Here is a 15,229-nt window from a genome sequence, read left to right as displayed (position 1 = left end):
TGATGAAAAACTAATCTCTTCTCACCTTACTGTTAATTTTAAAATAAAAATATTTAAAAAAATAGCTCTTTTGCAGTTACTTTGACAGTTTCTTAGTTTATTAACTTTAGGACAATACCTACTTATTTAAAAGTAAGAAAGATGAGGGGCTCACTTATATCATGTCCCCTCCTTTCATCATCTTCCTCCCTGCTGTTTAACAATTGTCTTTTCTATTAGCTATATTGAATCCTAGCTCCTCATTTCATAAAAGAAGCTAATAATGCCTGAACACATTTTCAAACTTCTCCAAATTTCTAACAGTCCCCATCATTCTTGGGGGAGGGAGGACAGGTTAATTTGACCATTATCCTTTATCTTTCCTTAACTCTTTTTTAAAAAGATTTATTTTTTATTTATTTATGCATACAAGAACTGGGGTGTAGGCCAGAGGTGGGGGGATGTGAGAGGATTCATCAGAGGCAGAGTGGGGAGCAGAACAGGCAGATCCACTGAAATACACTGCTGAGGGAACAGCGGGTGAGACAGGAGAGGTCTGCTGCGCCTTGTGGGTCAGCTCCCTAGCTGGGATGAACTCATGCTGCTCATGGCTGGTGATAGCCTGATAGTGCTGATACTTTAATCCCTGTGCCACCAGGAGGCCCCTCTTTCCTTAACTTTTTTTTTTTTTCTTCCCATTCTTCTGAGAGTCCATTCTTACCTTCCCACTCATATTGGATGTTCTCTAGGACTTGCTACAGAGCTACTATCTCGGGCTATTTCTTCACTGTTTTCTTAGTTGAATGTACTATTTCCAGTTTCCCATGTGTCTCTTTTCCTTAGATTACTCCTTTGTAACTTCCTAAGAGAGGTTATGTGGAAGAAAGCTTTCTGAACCTTAAACATCTAAAAATGTCTTTACTTTTTCACATTTATGAAGTCTGGCTTGGTATCAAATTCTAGAATAAAAAACTATCTTGCTTCAGAAAACTGACACCATTAGTTTGCTGCCTTCTAGCAGTGAGGGCTGCTAATAAGATGGGTGATGCCAGCCTAATACACACTTTTGGGTCAGTGACCTGGTTTTGTTTTTCTGGAAACTTTAAGAACTTTCTGTCTTTGTACTTCCAAATTTCCACACTACTGAGATAAATACGGATCTCCTTTCCTTTAGAATGCCAGATGCTTGGTGAGTCTTTATAATCTAAAGAAGTGATTTTTTTTTAACCTCTGGGAGAGGAATTCTTTTCTTTGAAAATTTCATTCCATCCACTTTTTAGGATTTCTGTTTTTTGCAATTCCGCTAATTAGTTCGATATTGTATGTTTGGAATCCCTTAAGTCTCATATCCTTTTTCTCCTATTTTTTTGGTCTCCATTTCCTGAGAGATTTCCTTGACTGTATATCCCCACTTCCATACTGAATTTTTTTTTAATCCTGGTACATAATTATTTTTGAATAAATTTTCAAGTGCTTATTTTCTTTTTCTTTTTTCAAAAGAATGACACCTTCCTTCATTCCTTACCCTGTCCCTCCCAAAATGGATGCAATTATTACAAACCTTTTTGAGGATACAAAGCATAATTTAAAAAATCTTTTTTTTTTTTAACTGGGGCACAGAGAGTACAGAAATATTATTGAATATTGAGAGAAAAGATGAATGTTTATGGCTCAAGTTCCTAAAACTTGTCACTGTTTTATCCTCAACATATTTTTTTTGTTGCTCCCAAGTTTAAATTTTTCCTAATCATATCAGCAAATGACTTTCTAGTTACTTTTATGTGTATGTGAGGTCACAGTAGCATAGCAGGCAAAATATTGTTATTGGTATCTGAATGCTCAGACTTCACCAATGTCACTAGCTTTTTAAAGTTAAAAGATCATAAACGCATAAGAAATGAAGCTGAGGTTCAACTGGGACATAATATATTAATATATTAATGTTTGAGCAATCTTGGAGAGCAGGCAGGAAAGCAAGTTGAAAGCACAATGTGCTTTTTTAGCTCCTTTGAGAAAGATGCAGAGAGGACTATCACTTTCTGAAAGCAGTGTAACCCAAGAACAGAATGACATATGCGTGTGACCAAAAAAAAAAAAAAAAAAAAGACAAACATGTCTTAAGTCACTAAATCACCTGTTACTGAGATAAACTTATCACATGAAAATCCAGAACTACAGCCAGATAGTTTGTAAAATTGTGGTTTTACCTGTAAACGTACAGCGAAGCAACCATGATTTTATGGAAAAGAATTCAGTAAATGTCGTGAGGCATAGATATTAAGTTAAATCCATTTTAATTTCTCTGTGAGGCATATATATTTTTAAATTCTCTGCCACAATTACATTTTTTTAAATAAATTTTATTTTTATATTCCCAATTGCAATTCCCTTATTTTGACCTCAATCCCTCCCCTCCCCACCCCCCACTGCCACAATTACATTTTAAGTAACACATGATTATCTGCTCTTAATTACCAAACAAAAACTTACTTTGTGTGTTTAACACAGTAATAATAAATTTCACACTATTTTACAAAGTCTGTGTTTGAGAAGTACAATGTCCATTTGTAGGCAAAATTTGAGATTGGCAGCTGGTCTACATTTTTTTATTCTACACTCCATCATTTTCAGACATTTGCCACCACCAGGCTACATGTTCAATATCCTTAAACTATGCATGGCAATTCATTCATTCATTACTTCCTCTATTTAAACATTCATTTATTGAGCACCTAATAAATATGAGGTATTCTTCTAGGTTCCTGGTATATACAATAAATAAAACAGTCTGCAATCTCTGCCATTTTAAGGTGCGACCTACCAACAACAACAACAAAACTCATGTAAGAACATGATAACTATCATGAAAAAAAAAAGATATTAAATTGGGTAAGAGGGATCAGAAGCTCAGAAGTGGAAAGTAGGGCTTGCAATTTTAAATGAAATCATCATTGCAGGGTTTAGTGAGAAGGTAATTTGAACAAAGACACAGAGGAGATGAGGGACTCAACTACGTAGGGGAATAGCATCCTAGGAAAGGGAAAAACCAGGGAAAAGCCAGGGAAAAGCTAGTGAGGGAGCACATGTGGAGACCAGTGTTTGGATCAGAGTGCAAAGAAAAGGAAGACAACAGGTTAGAAAAGGGACTAAGACTCAGGTGACTTCTTCTGATTGCATAGTCTCAGTGAAAAATGTTTTTTATCTGTGACATATTCTTAGGTCCATTCCTTTTTTGTTAGAAGGCGATTTTGATTTTGGCCAGGTATTATGCAAGGCATAGAGATACTAAGATAAAGAAAAGTATCTTCCCTCTACGCATTTACCTAGAGATTTAAAGATTTATTATTGGATAAGTACCTGTTGAGATACGATGCCTAATAAATAAAACAAAGATATAAATTCAGGAAGTATATAAAAAGCATCATTTTAGACATCACAGAAAAATGGCAGAGGAAAATGTATGGACAGGTGGGTCTTTTGGTGTTCCTACAGTCCGATAGACACCTTGCTTGTTTCCCAGGACCAACAAAGGGTGTGTAGGTTCCCTCTTAAATGGTCTTTAGGGTTCACCATTTAATGGAAAAAATTAACATAATGATTCCTTTTCATGCTGAGAGGGAAAATACAATTTTGTTCTTACAATGTAAAAAGGATTATAGAAAAGGTAATGCAATCAATGTTGCCTATTTGAATTATAGAAATCGAATATTGTAACATGCTCAAATTAAAAAAACTGGGTGATATTAATTGATTTTAAAGAATGATTCAACATTTGGCATCATGCCCTGCCTTGTATACATAATTTCCTTTTTCCTCCCCTCCCTTGAGTCAGGAAGTGTGTTCTTAAGGCATTTGTATTTTCTAAATTGTTTTGAAGGTCAGAAAATACTGAAGTTTTAAGTAAAATATTTAAATGTTCCTTGGTAAAAGACAGTAAATAAGTACTTTTAAACTGTGGCTGTGTAACTATTTTTCTGTCTAAGACTTTATTAATGAAAAATACATACTTTACTTCTTAAGTATAATTTTAATTTAAAGGATCACTCTATAAATACCTACAGTTCTGTAATATACAGTTTTTTATTTCTAAAAGATGTTAATTTTTTTAGATAATCAAGATACATAAAAATTATCTGATTGTGACGTAATTAAGTTGGTTATTCAAGCCATGTTGAGAAAACACATTTTAATTTATTCTAGATTACAATTCAACCAAATCCAATTTACTTAATTTGCTAAGAGATGATAAATATGCTCAGCATTTTTTATTTAACAAAATTCATCAGGGGAATGCTCCAAGACAGTTTCTTATATCTATGTTTGAGAAAACAGCATTGCTGGTTCTCCAGACTAACATTCTCAATCACTGCTGTGGAGAGCACATAGTTTTTCCCCAGTCTGGAATACCAATCAGCAAATTTAATTCTCTTTAAAGAGCAGCAAGAGAAAATGATTCTCACAGCAAAATATCAAGTTGATTTGGGCAGGGCTCTTAGATTAAATATAATGCAAATTATCACTCAGTCGGCACGTTTTATTTTTTAAATTTTTAAAAATATGTATTTTTTATTTATATCTTTTACATTGTTGTGTATTACCAGTAAAATTCCCACCACCAATTCACCCGTGAACCTTCACCACAGTCCCTCGTGTTCTCTTCCCTGTTAGTAAGCACATTTTAACAAAGCCATGCTTTGAAAAACTGTGCCTACTCTAAGTCAGATAAAATTATTTAGCTAAAGTTAATTAAGCATAGTTGATTAAAAACTTCAAATTCATGAAGGAACCAATTACAACAAAAATCTGATTTTAAGTTCTTAACCATTAGAAATGGCACATCCTCCTACTACGCATTAAAATATTGCTTACATTAATTTCCTAAATATTAGTAAATTCACAATTTTGCTCATGCCTGGTTTAATATTATTTTATTATACAAAATTACAAAACAGTAGCAAGATAAAAATTACTTCAGCACTGAAAAGCAAACAAAAACAAGTTTACAAAATAGAGTTGAAATGTATATATTACATGCATACTTTTAGTATACAGAAATATTATCCTTTAAAAGTCCTTCTAAAAACTGGCTTAGAATCTTGAGAAGCTTTCAAAAAGAACATACAAAATGAAATAACTGTCTAGTTAGTATAATTACACTTAGTGCCAACTAAAAACATTTTAGTCTTTAAAAAAGTTGAACAAAGCTTACCTGTATGGAGCGAACACGAAAAGACAGAAATTTAAACATGGCTACGAAACCATGATGGTGATAAAAGAATTTCTGACCGTCAAACTTAAGTTAGAAAGGGAAGGCCAAGCCCCTGCAAAGTTTTCTCCTACCAGCTGTTCCGGCAATTAGAAAATTTCCTGTCAGGCGGGTCCTTAAAATGCTAGAAAAAGAGGCCTGACAATTTTCCTGTGGTAAAAGAAAGGAGAAACGTAATGGCGAGGGCACTAATGTAGCTGATAGGTAGGGAGGCCAGAACAGGAAACCAAAACAGATTTGCTGATAGCAAAATCCTGTTGAAGTATGCTTTATTTCTGGTTCCCAGCAATCCAGACAATTTAAACAACCAGTGAAATAAACATAATTTTATTTCACAATTCTGAGAAATGCCAGTATTTAACTGTACGACTCTTTAAAAGCCACTGAAACTAGTTAGCCCTATCTATATAAGTCACTGATGCACAAGTGAAATTTTACCCTTTGTAATTTTTATATACACACTCCAAAGGATAGACTCAAGAATTTTTTAAGGCTATATATAGACATGTCATGGGTGTATGCCATCAATGAGGAAGAGTTTCCTAACCATGGGTAGAAAATGACCACATGCAAGAAACTCTCGTTGTGAGGAAAGGACAGATTCTTCTATCTTAAGTGAAAATAAATTACATTTATGTTTACACTGGTTATAAACATCAATTATCAACCTTTAAAGACTTCAAGGCCCACAGCTAAAACTCATATTCCTAGTTGGTAAAATCTGAATTTAAGAAAAATCCAATTAGTGAGCAAAAACAAACACTTACTGAAGACTCCAACCTGGAAAAGAAGGAAGTGTCAAGCTATAAGACAATCCCTAATCCCATTTCATCCTCTAATAGCTTTGAGAAATTCTTCTAATGTACCTTTGCTTTGGAAAATATTTTTTGAAGTATGCCGATTTTCAGGACATGGTCACTGAAAGTGGCATTTATACAAAACAAGTAACCGAAGCATTAATTAAGAATGGTGCGAAAATACTCAATAGATATTTCATTTATGTAGAACCAACAAAGCCTAAAGTGTTAACATATGCAGCCTATATGAATTTAATAAAAGCACTGAATTTTCAAAACCTAAAGAGATTCTAGAAAACATTAAGAACTATCAGCTCATTTTCTGGATGAAGGAACTGTGGTCAACGTAAGCACATATTTAATGATGGAACTATCTATCATGGGAACTCAGTGCAGCCTTTCCTTATTGAGCAAGCATCAAAGTGCCCATTAGGTGCCACAGGCTCTATATGAAAGGCCAGAGTTCTTCCTGTTCTATCAAAACTTTATGGCAATGTTCTATGAATGATTTAATGGAAGCTGAAGAATAAAACACTCTTGCTCAATTAAAAAAATTATCCTATGTAACCAAATATATTAGAATCGCTGGTATCCAAATAAATATCCAAGACAGAACTCTGAATTCTTCTTGGGAAGGTATACACTTCCCTTGATTAAAAATGCATGTCTAAGTTTTTCAGCACGGAAAGCACTTAGCAAGTTTTTCATCAGAACATGAGCCTCCCCTCTCCCAAAAGGAATAACTTAATGCTCCTTACAATGCAGCAAAAGGGCAGCAAGGCTGGGACAATAACTAACACAAAACTGTCTTTCTGAATATGAGGTGCCTCTTAAGACCAGCAAGAAACAGCAAACATCATATCATGCTTACTGCACAACTGATTAAGTACAAAACAATAGATGTATCTTTGTATAGAGCAGCCATCAACTTTATTCAACTCATACTTCTGAACAGAAGCAACGAAATTACTTTTTCAGAATTTAAAGGATTAGTTTAAATTGGCTTTAATGACTACTTATGTTCGGGTTAATAACTCACATTCTGCTGTATGTTGCACTTTTAACATTAGCACCAAGAAAATGAAGCAATATTTCAGGTACCAAAACCTGAAACAAGTTTCCCTGGATGAAATTGATACCTTAATTAAAACAGCATGGTACTGCTGTAGAAAAGACAAGGAGAGTGTTAGAAAAGAATAAATGTGGTACTTTACATCTAAGAGAGATGTTAGGACATTTTTGGCTACCTATTTGAAATATGTAGAAGATATAAAGGCAGATATAGATACAGACTTGATTAATAACTAAAAAAAATTTAATGAAAGAACATAATGGCTACCAGAGGGAAGGGAAGCAGATGGGGTATGCGCATGGGTAGTTTGGTGGAGGTTGAGCGGAACATGTGCATATATAGAAGAGCAAAAATGTAACACCAAAAGTAAAAATTAAAAAACATTCCTCTATATCAAAAGGTACAACAGACAAAGTTAAAAGACTAGCATACATGATTAGAATCCCTTATAATTATGTTAGAACTCATCACAGATCAACTGTTTTATTTGGATGTTATACTATCTCCTAACCAGAATGAAAGTTCTTTAGGCTCTTTGGTATACTGTTTATGACACTTATTATTTTAAGCACATCCCACTGTCCCTACCAGATTAATCTTGAGAACAGGCACCACATTTATCTTTGTCTCCCCACTGTAAATAGCACATAGTAGGCATTCAAATAATGGCTGCTTGAATAAGTGTCATGCTGAAATCTGAAATGAATGCTACTTGGGTGGCTGTGCATACCAAACTACTAAGTACTGTTTATACTGTCCCCATCTCTTCTAACTTCTTTTATTACAAAAATCATGCATGTCCATTATAGAAAATGTAACTAATAAAAAGTAGAAAAAAGAAAAAAAATACCATTTTTGTGTTTTTCCCCCAGTCTTTTTCTGTCACACACACTTGGACCATAGTACACATAAGACCACTTTTTTTCTGTAAAGGGTCAGACAGTAAACGTTTTCAGCTCTACAGGCCATATGGTCTCTGTCAACTCTGACATTGCAGTGGGAAAAGGAATGGGTAATGCAGTGTTCCAATAAAACTTCATTTACAGAAACAAGCAACAAGCCTGGGGTATAGTTTGCTGACCCCTGTACTATTAGCAAATAACCTTCAATGCATCACTAATGACTGCAGAGGACTGTATTACACAAATCCCCTGTTGTTGGGTATTTCATCTCCTATACCAGCAAGGTGTCCCCATTCTCTGCACATATTCATAATCACTCAGAGATAACTTTAAGAAGTAGAACTGCATCTCTAGAAGAGAGTATGAAGCACTTCAAAGTTTTTGATCCTAATTTATTTGCTAAATTGTCCTCTAGAAAGAGTCTATATAATGAAGGAACTACACCATGACCTCAGGAAGGGGCAAACTACAGTCAGGAGTTGCCAGTAAAGGGCCAAATATAGTCATGCCCATCTCTGTCTACATATGAATTGCAGCTGTTTTTGCCCTATAATGGCTACCGCTGACTTAGCAGTTGTCACACAGACCACATGGGTTACACAGCCTAAAATATTTACTACTTGGCCCTTTATTGACAAAATTTTCTGACTCATGGTCTAGCGCCCTCAAACAGAATGAACAGCAAACGCCCTTAGATAAGAATCAGTTTCACGCATTCAAAACTCACATGATGAACACTGAGGAAAGAGAGTGAGACAGAGAGGTAGATGTGACAGGGGGTCACATAAGTAGGCAACAGCTTACCCTTCGCCAAAACCTGTAAGTCCTTTTTGTCTCTGCTTTTTTATTTCCTTCCCTTTGTGGTTAATTATCAACAAGTTCTCCTTATTTTATCTTAAATCTGTTTATTTCTATTTCTTCTGTCATTCTCAATACAAACCATCATCGAGTGCAGTCTGATTTACCTGCTTCTAAAATTTCCCAGTGCAGTCCTGTCTCTTCATGGCAACCACAATAGTTTTAACACAAAAATCAGAGCACACCATGCTCCTACCTCAAATTCTCGAACAAAACCCTAACTTCTAATAATCTATGGAACATAAAGCCAGCACTAATAAATACTATCTTGATCCTGATTTAAGCATATACCCACTAAATCATTCAGATATAATGTCAGGGGGCCTCCCTGGTGGCGCAGCGGTTGAGCGCTGGGTTGCGAAGCTGCCCGCAGCCTCTGCGGCGCCAGTTCGATCCCCGGCTGCTCCCCGGCCACCAGAGGAGGGTCCCACATGGTGCGCAGACCTCTCCTGCCGCCCGCTGCTCCCCTCAGCAGTGTGTTTCAGTAAATCTGTCTGCTCTGCTCCCCGCTCTGGCTCTGGTGAATTCTCTCACCCTCCCGCGCTTCTGACTATACCCAGTGCATGTATAAACAAAACAAACAAATAAACAAATAAAACATGCCTCTATAAAAAAAAAATTAAAAAAAAAATTGAAATTATCAGATATAATGTCAGTTTTTGGTTTCATTCACATGCTATCTATCTTGTTAAGGTTGGACTATTTCCTCTTCACTAAAACAGGAACGAAAATTCAATTTTATAAAATGTCTTTTTGCTATTTATTAATACGGTCATGTAGTTTTTCTCTGCCCTCCTGATATGGTGACTTAGATTACTGATAACAATAGATGTCCAAATGTATATTTCTGGGAAAAAAAATCTACTGTATTTGGCTTAAGTCACTTTTTAAAAGGATTTTTGCATCTATATTCATAGATTAATTTGCCAGTTTTCTTTACTGTGTTACTTTCATTTTCAGGGTTGTGCTAATTTACCAAATAAACTAGAAGGCAATACAAATTTTTCCTATGTTTGGGACAATTTATATAGACCACAGGAGTGATCTATTTTTTGAAAGTTTCAAAGATTTCTTCTATGAAATCAATGGGGCCTGATAATATAGTTGGGGGTGCATACTATTTAAAACTTCTACCTTGCTATTGATACAATGTATTTATATCCCTTGCTAAATGATATCATTTAGATTTTCCTAGAAAATCGCGTGCTTCAACAAGGCTTTTATGTTAGTATACAGTTACATTTAATACTTTACTCAGTTTTTTAATTTAAACTAAAGGAAAATTTCAAGCACATTTTAGACAGAGTAGAATAACAAATGCTCATGTACTCAGTACTTAGTTTTAACAATTATCAACTCATGGCCAATCCTGCTTCATACACTCACTTCCCCCCACTCCCATAATTAATTATTTTGAAGCAAATCCCAGACATTATATCATTTCATCTGTAAATATTTCAGTTGTTATGATGTTTTAATCTCCTTCCTATCTGTGGTTATATCCTGTTTTGCTTTCCTAATGTGCATTTGCTTTTGTTTTTTTTTTCCTGTTTTCTAATTCACTGATTTTGGAATTTATATTTAATTCCTTCCTCTTGCTTTTTATAGGTTTACTTTGTAGTTCTTTTTCTAGCTTCTTTCACTGAGTTCTTAGTTCTTTTTTTTTTGAATTCTTTAATTTATTAAATTTTCCTTTCCAGTGTAAGAGCATAATTTAAGATATTATAATTAAGCACCATGTTTTACACTAAAGAGCTTAATATCTCAAGATTCCCACCTAAGTACAGGGGAATTAGTCTCTTGCACATACCCATTAGTAGATAATATGCTGAGGTCCTAATGTTTTAAATCAGAGATGGGAAATAAGCGGTGGGATCTACTTGAATGAAATGGAAGTGGCTTCCTAGAGCACCGAGAGAGATAGCAATGAAAGCCCTGTTCCCATGGAAAACATGCTGTTTCGCTCACACTCTCTCCCAGGAGATGATGACAGGGCAAAAGAGTAGCAATACCACCACCGTGAGGCAGTCATCCATAAGCAGCCATACAGCCTAGGTGGAACTGCTAGTCTCTGTCCACATGTTATTTTTCTGTTTAGTTTGAAGTTCTTTATACTTTTCCATGTTTGTCTAAAATGGTTAAAAGATTCATTTAGGGGGAGGGGTTATAACTTTCAATATGCCAGTATTTCAGGTGGACTCAGAAAACCATCCATACCTGAACAAAACCTAATCAAATCAGTTTGCTCTCTTTCCAATTAAGGATTAGAATACTCAAATAGAAAAAAAAGGAGGGGGGGTACTGTGATGAGTGGAGGAGAGCAAAGGAGAAGTAATCTTGAATTAGAGGCACCATGTGAGGTAGATAAGCCTTGATAAAATGGGAGAGGGGTGTGGTGACTTTTTTAAAAGCTCTTACAGGTGGAGGAAAGGGATACCAGGAAGTGGAAAAAATAGCCCTGAAAGAGAGCCAAAAATGTAGCAAAGGGAAACCTGACATGCTTGGAAATCTTGTCTACTGCTCACATACTCCATTGAATGCCACCATGCAGTGCTAATTATAATGCCATTTATCTCAAAAATAGTTTCCTAAGTGGTATATACTTAAATGTACTACAGTATATTTCCCCCAGGCTGAGTGCTGTAATACACTCTCAGCCTATGAGAGTTAGAACAGACGTGATGCTCAGTCAATAAGTGTTTTTAATGTACCACACCACAAACAATCCTTGCCACTGAGCACTCCATCATACTTCCCTGTGTTAAAAGGATTCTTCACTATCTATTATCTATGCTTCTAGGGCTTCTCTTTCTGTAGTTTATTTTACGTTTGACCCATGATGACTGCAGGAGGTATGCAAGTGTGCGCTAGCCTCATGGCTGTGAGTATCATTTTGGATGTTCAAATACAAGTTTTAAGGCAGCGTCAGAAAACCTTCAAGGAAATGGAGGAAACCGGCAGGAAATCGAGAACTGATGAAACTCCCTGGGTATTATGAAGGTCATCACAGACAGCACTGACCCTTACAGCTACTCTATGAATGGAAGCTGTAGTAACAGTTTATGTGGAAGTTGGAAAGAACTACTGCTATAAACTATCATGACTTCAGGGGATTTTTAAATAACAGGGTGCCACTGCTATACTTCCTGTCTGTGTCCTTCAGAGGGGTAAATGCCTTCACCTGCCATTTCAGGTCATTCACTGCCTGTCTTCATCTTTTTTTTTTTTAAAGATTTTATTTTATATTTTTATTTATTTATGCATACAAGAACTGGGGTGTAGGCCAGAGGTCCAGGGCATGAGAGGATTCACCAGAGACAGAGTGGAGAGCAGAACAGGCAGATCTACTGAAATACACTGCTGAAGGGAGCAGCAGGCTAAACAGGAGAGGTCTGCTGTGCCATGTGGGTGAGCTCCCTGGCTGGGGATTGAACTCGTGCTGCAGTGGCTGGTGACAGCTTGATAACACTGAGACTTTAACCCCTGTGCCACAAGGGAGGCCCTCACTTTTATCTTTTTAAACCAACTTTATCACTACAACTTTTAACAAGCTTTCTCCAATTCTAGACAGTCAGCCATGTGACTATGATACAAGAGTTGCAAAGACTGACTTGATAAATACAGTGTTTAGGACCGTAGTAAGATAATATTTACAAACTTGATGTTATGAGCATGGTCATATAGACGTAAAAGATGAAGGGAACAGAAGGGTCAAGGATCAATTTCATACCAAAATACCAAATTCACTTCACAATTTTGTCTATGGGCAGGTCTATCGTAAGTCCCAAAATTACTGGATTAAGGGTAGTTCTTAAGGGGTGTAGCTTATCCCTGGTGAACAGTGTGAGAGAGCAGAATCAACTTTTGGAAGGAAGACAAGAAAATGAACATTTGGGGGCTTATACTTTGTGTTAGGTATTTATTTCCTGTAATTCTCAATCCTCAGAACAACATTTCCTGGTCCTCTAAGAACTGTTAAGAGAATTATTTCCCCACTAAGCAAGAGACTGCCTTAATGATTCTTGGATGACTAAGAAGAGCTCATCAGTCAAGACTGGTTATTTCTTGATCATGGATTACACAGAGTATGGAGTCCTCTGGCCATCTGAGAAAGGGTGGGAAATTCCAATGCCAAGAAGCTATCTTGGCTTGAGGTGCTATATGGTATTCTACCCTTCTACTGTGAAGGCAGTCTCTCTCTACAGCCCCATAGGAATAAAAGAAAAAAATAGCAAGTCTCTCCATCAGGGAAGGGAGAACAAAAGACACTGGCTGGAACAAGTTAATTGGTGAGAAATACCACTGATTATACATCAATACAGACAAATAAGCAAACATTCCCATGGAAAAGACATGGAGGAAGGTGATGACTGTTATGTTCTGGTATGGATCAATTTAATTAGATTAAAATTCTTGTATTTTATGAGATACATGAAAGAAATAAAGGTTTTTAGTTCTAGTACATAAAGACAGGAAAGGCATCAATCTCCAGAAAGCAAAAGAAAGGAACATAACATTGAAATTCCAGAAGATGGAAGAGAAGTGGATCTAGGCTGTGGGAAGGAGGCAGATCGCAGGACAAAGAACAAAGAGAGGAAATGACGCGATGTGGAGAAGGGAAAAATCCAGTCAGAATAAACTGGCGCTCCCACAAGAGACACTTAGGGGATATGTTCAAGAGCTATCACAGGGGCAGTTCCATACATCAAGTTCGAATGAAGATATTTTACTGTTTAAGAGAAATTTGGGGGGTCTCGTGGACTGTCAGTTTTGTCCAAATCAATTTATCTACCGCTAACACATCTCAGACCACCCTGCCTTTTTAGCTTTTGTTTACACCATTTCCCCATGAAAATCCCTTCACCCAAATATTGGCATTTTCTTCTCAAAATCCTTTACCAGTTCTTCAAAACGGTGGTTAATTTTTGTGTCTGGTGTGAATTTTTACCTGATCACACTGTAACATCTACTTTTACTTGAAATACTACTTAAATTTTTATCAAAGGTTAAGGGATCAAATGTTTCAAAGCTTATAATAAAACATCCTTGGTCTCTTTCCAGCTCTTCTTTGCTCCCTCTGGTGTTCCTCTCTATATGCTACATAATAACCTTATATACTTTCTCTTTATTCATCAATTTCAGACATTACCTTTAGACTTCCTATTACACATGACTTAGTACTCATCACAAAATTTGGTTAAATCAGTCTTAACAATTATTAAAATTATGTAAACTATGTTTATGGTTGAGGTAAGGAATGTACTGCAGATATAATTCTTGGGTACAACTTTGTTTTTCCTTAATATTACAGTTGTTTTGTTTTTAAATTTGCTTTCTTTGTTACTATCTCAAATTCTTCAAACCTTGCCTCTCAAGTGACTTTTCAATACTCCAACCTATAGGGTAATTTGTCCCTTCCTTTTGCCCCTGGAGACTGCTTTCCTGGAATCATCTGTCTGCTTCAATCTGGACTGAGTACTCTTCAAATTTACTGACTGAACCAGTCTTCTAAAGCTTCCTTTATTCATCATAACGGGAAGGAACTTATATCTTTGTCACTGCTGTAAAAGCTGGATCCTTTGTTGCCTGAAACCTATGTCTCTTCTTAGTTAATAACCCTCTAGTATTGACAGAACCCATTTTCTTTTTTTAAAAAGATTTATTTATTTATTTATACAAGCACTGGATACAGTCAGAAGCACAGGAGGGTGAGAGAATTCACCAGAGCCAGAGCGGGGAGCAGAGCAGGCAGACAGATGAAGTACACTGCTGAGGGGAGCGGCGGGCGCGGCAGGAGAGGTCTGTCCCGCCACGTGGGATCCTTGCCTGGCGGCCGGGGAGGCCAGGGATTGAACCGGTGCTGCAGAGGCTGCGGGCAGCTTCGCAGCCCAGCGCTCAACCGCTGCGCCATCAGGGAGGCCGTGACACAACCCATTTTCTAGTAACTTTCTAAGAACAGGTATATGTCTGAAAATATCTTGGTTGAAAATGAAAATAATTTTCACAAAGCATTTCAAAGGAATTGGTCCTATCTTTTAACTTCCAATGCTGAAATGTCTATTACTCTTATACCCACTCCTTTATATATGACATGAAAAAAAACAAACAAACCTCTAAAAGCTTGTCGTAAGAGTTCACTCAGGTTGCTGTAACAGAATACCACAGACTGAGTGACTTCTACAAAAGTCAACAGAAATTTATTTCTCACAGTTCTGGAGTCTGGGAATTTGAAGTTTATTTTAAGTCAATGGTACATTCAGTGTCTAGTGAGGGCCTGCTTCCTGGTTCAGACACAGCAGACACTGCTGTGTCTTCATATGGCATATGGCAAAAAGAGCAAGAAAGATCTCTGGAG

The 15,229-nt window shown here is 36.5% G+C and overlaps 1 protein-coding gene across 6 annotated transcripts in view; it reads right to left on the bottom strand.

Annotated features, from left to right (window-relative positions):
- The window catches only part of RPS6KA3 (ribosomal protein S6 kinase A3), a 173,633-nt gene that overhangs the window by 52,116 nt on the left and 106,288 nt on the right, over nt 1–15,229 (bottom strand). Inside the window, exon 1 of one of the 6 annotated variants that reach the window (XM_037512624.2) lies at nt 5,189–5,337. The exons of the other annotated variants lie outside the window; for them this stretch is intronic. Coding sequence (XP_037368521.1) covers nt 5,189–5,227 — 39 coding nt within the window. The 5' untranslated portion in view covers nt 5,228–5,337. Of the gene's footprint in view, nt 1–5,188; nt 5,338–15,229 lie in introns of those variants that run through there. 6 annotated transcript variants of the gene reach the window in all.

This window comes from Talpa occidentalis, unplaced genomic scaffold (genome assembly GCF_014898055.3).
Source record: "Talpa occidentalis isolate TD23 unplaced genomic scaffold, MPIMG_talOcc4v2.1 talOcc4.15, whole genome shotgun sequence".
NCBI classification, from domain to species: Eukaryota; Metazoa; Chordata; class Mammalia; order Eulipotyphla; family Talpidae; genus Talpa; species Talpa occidentalis.
Note: the sequence above shows the minus strand (reverse complement) of the source record. Positions and strands in the feature narration are given on the sequence as shown.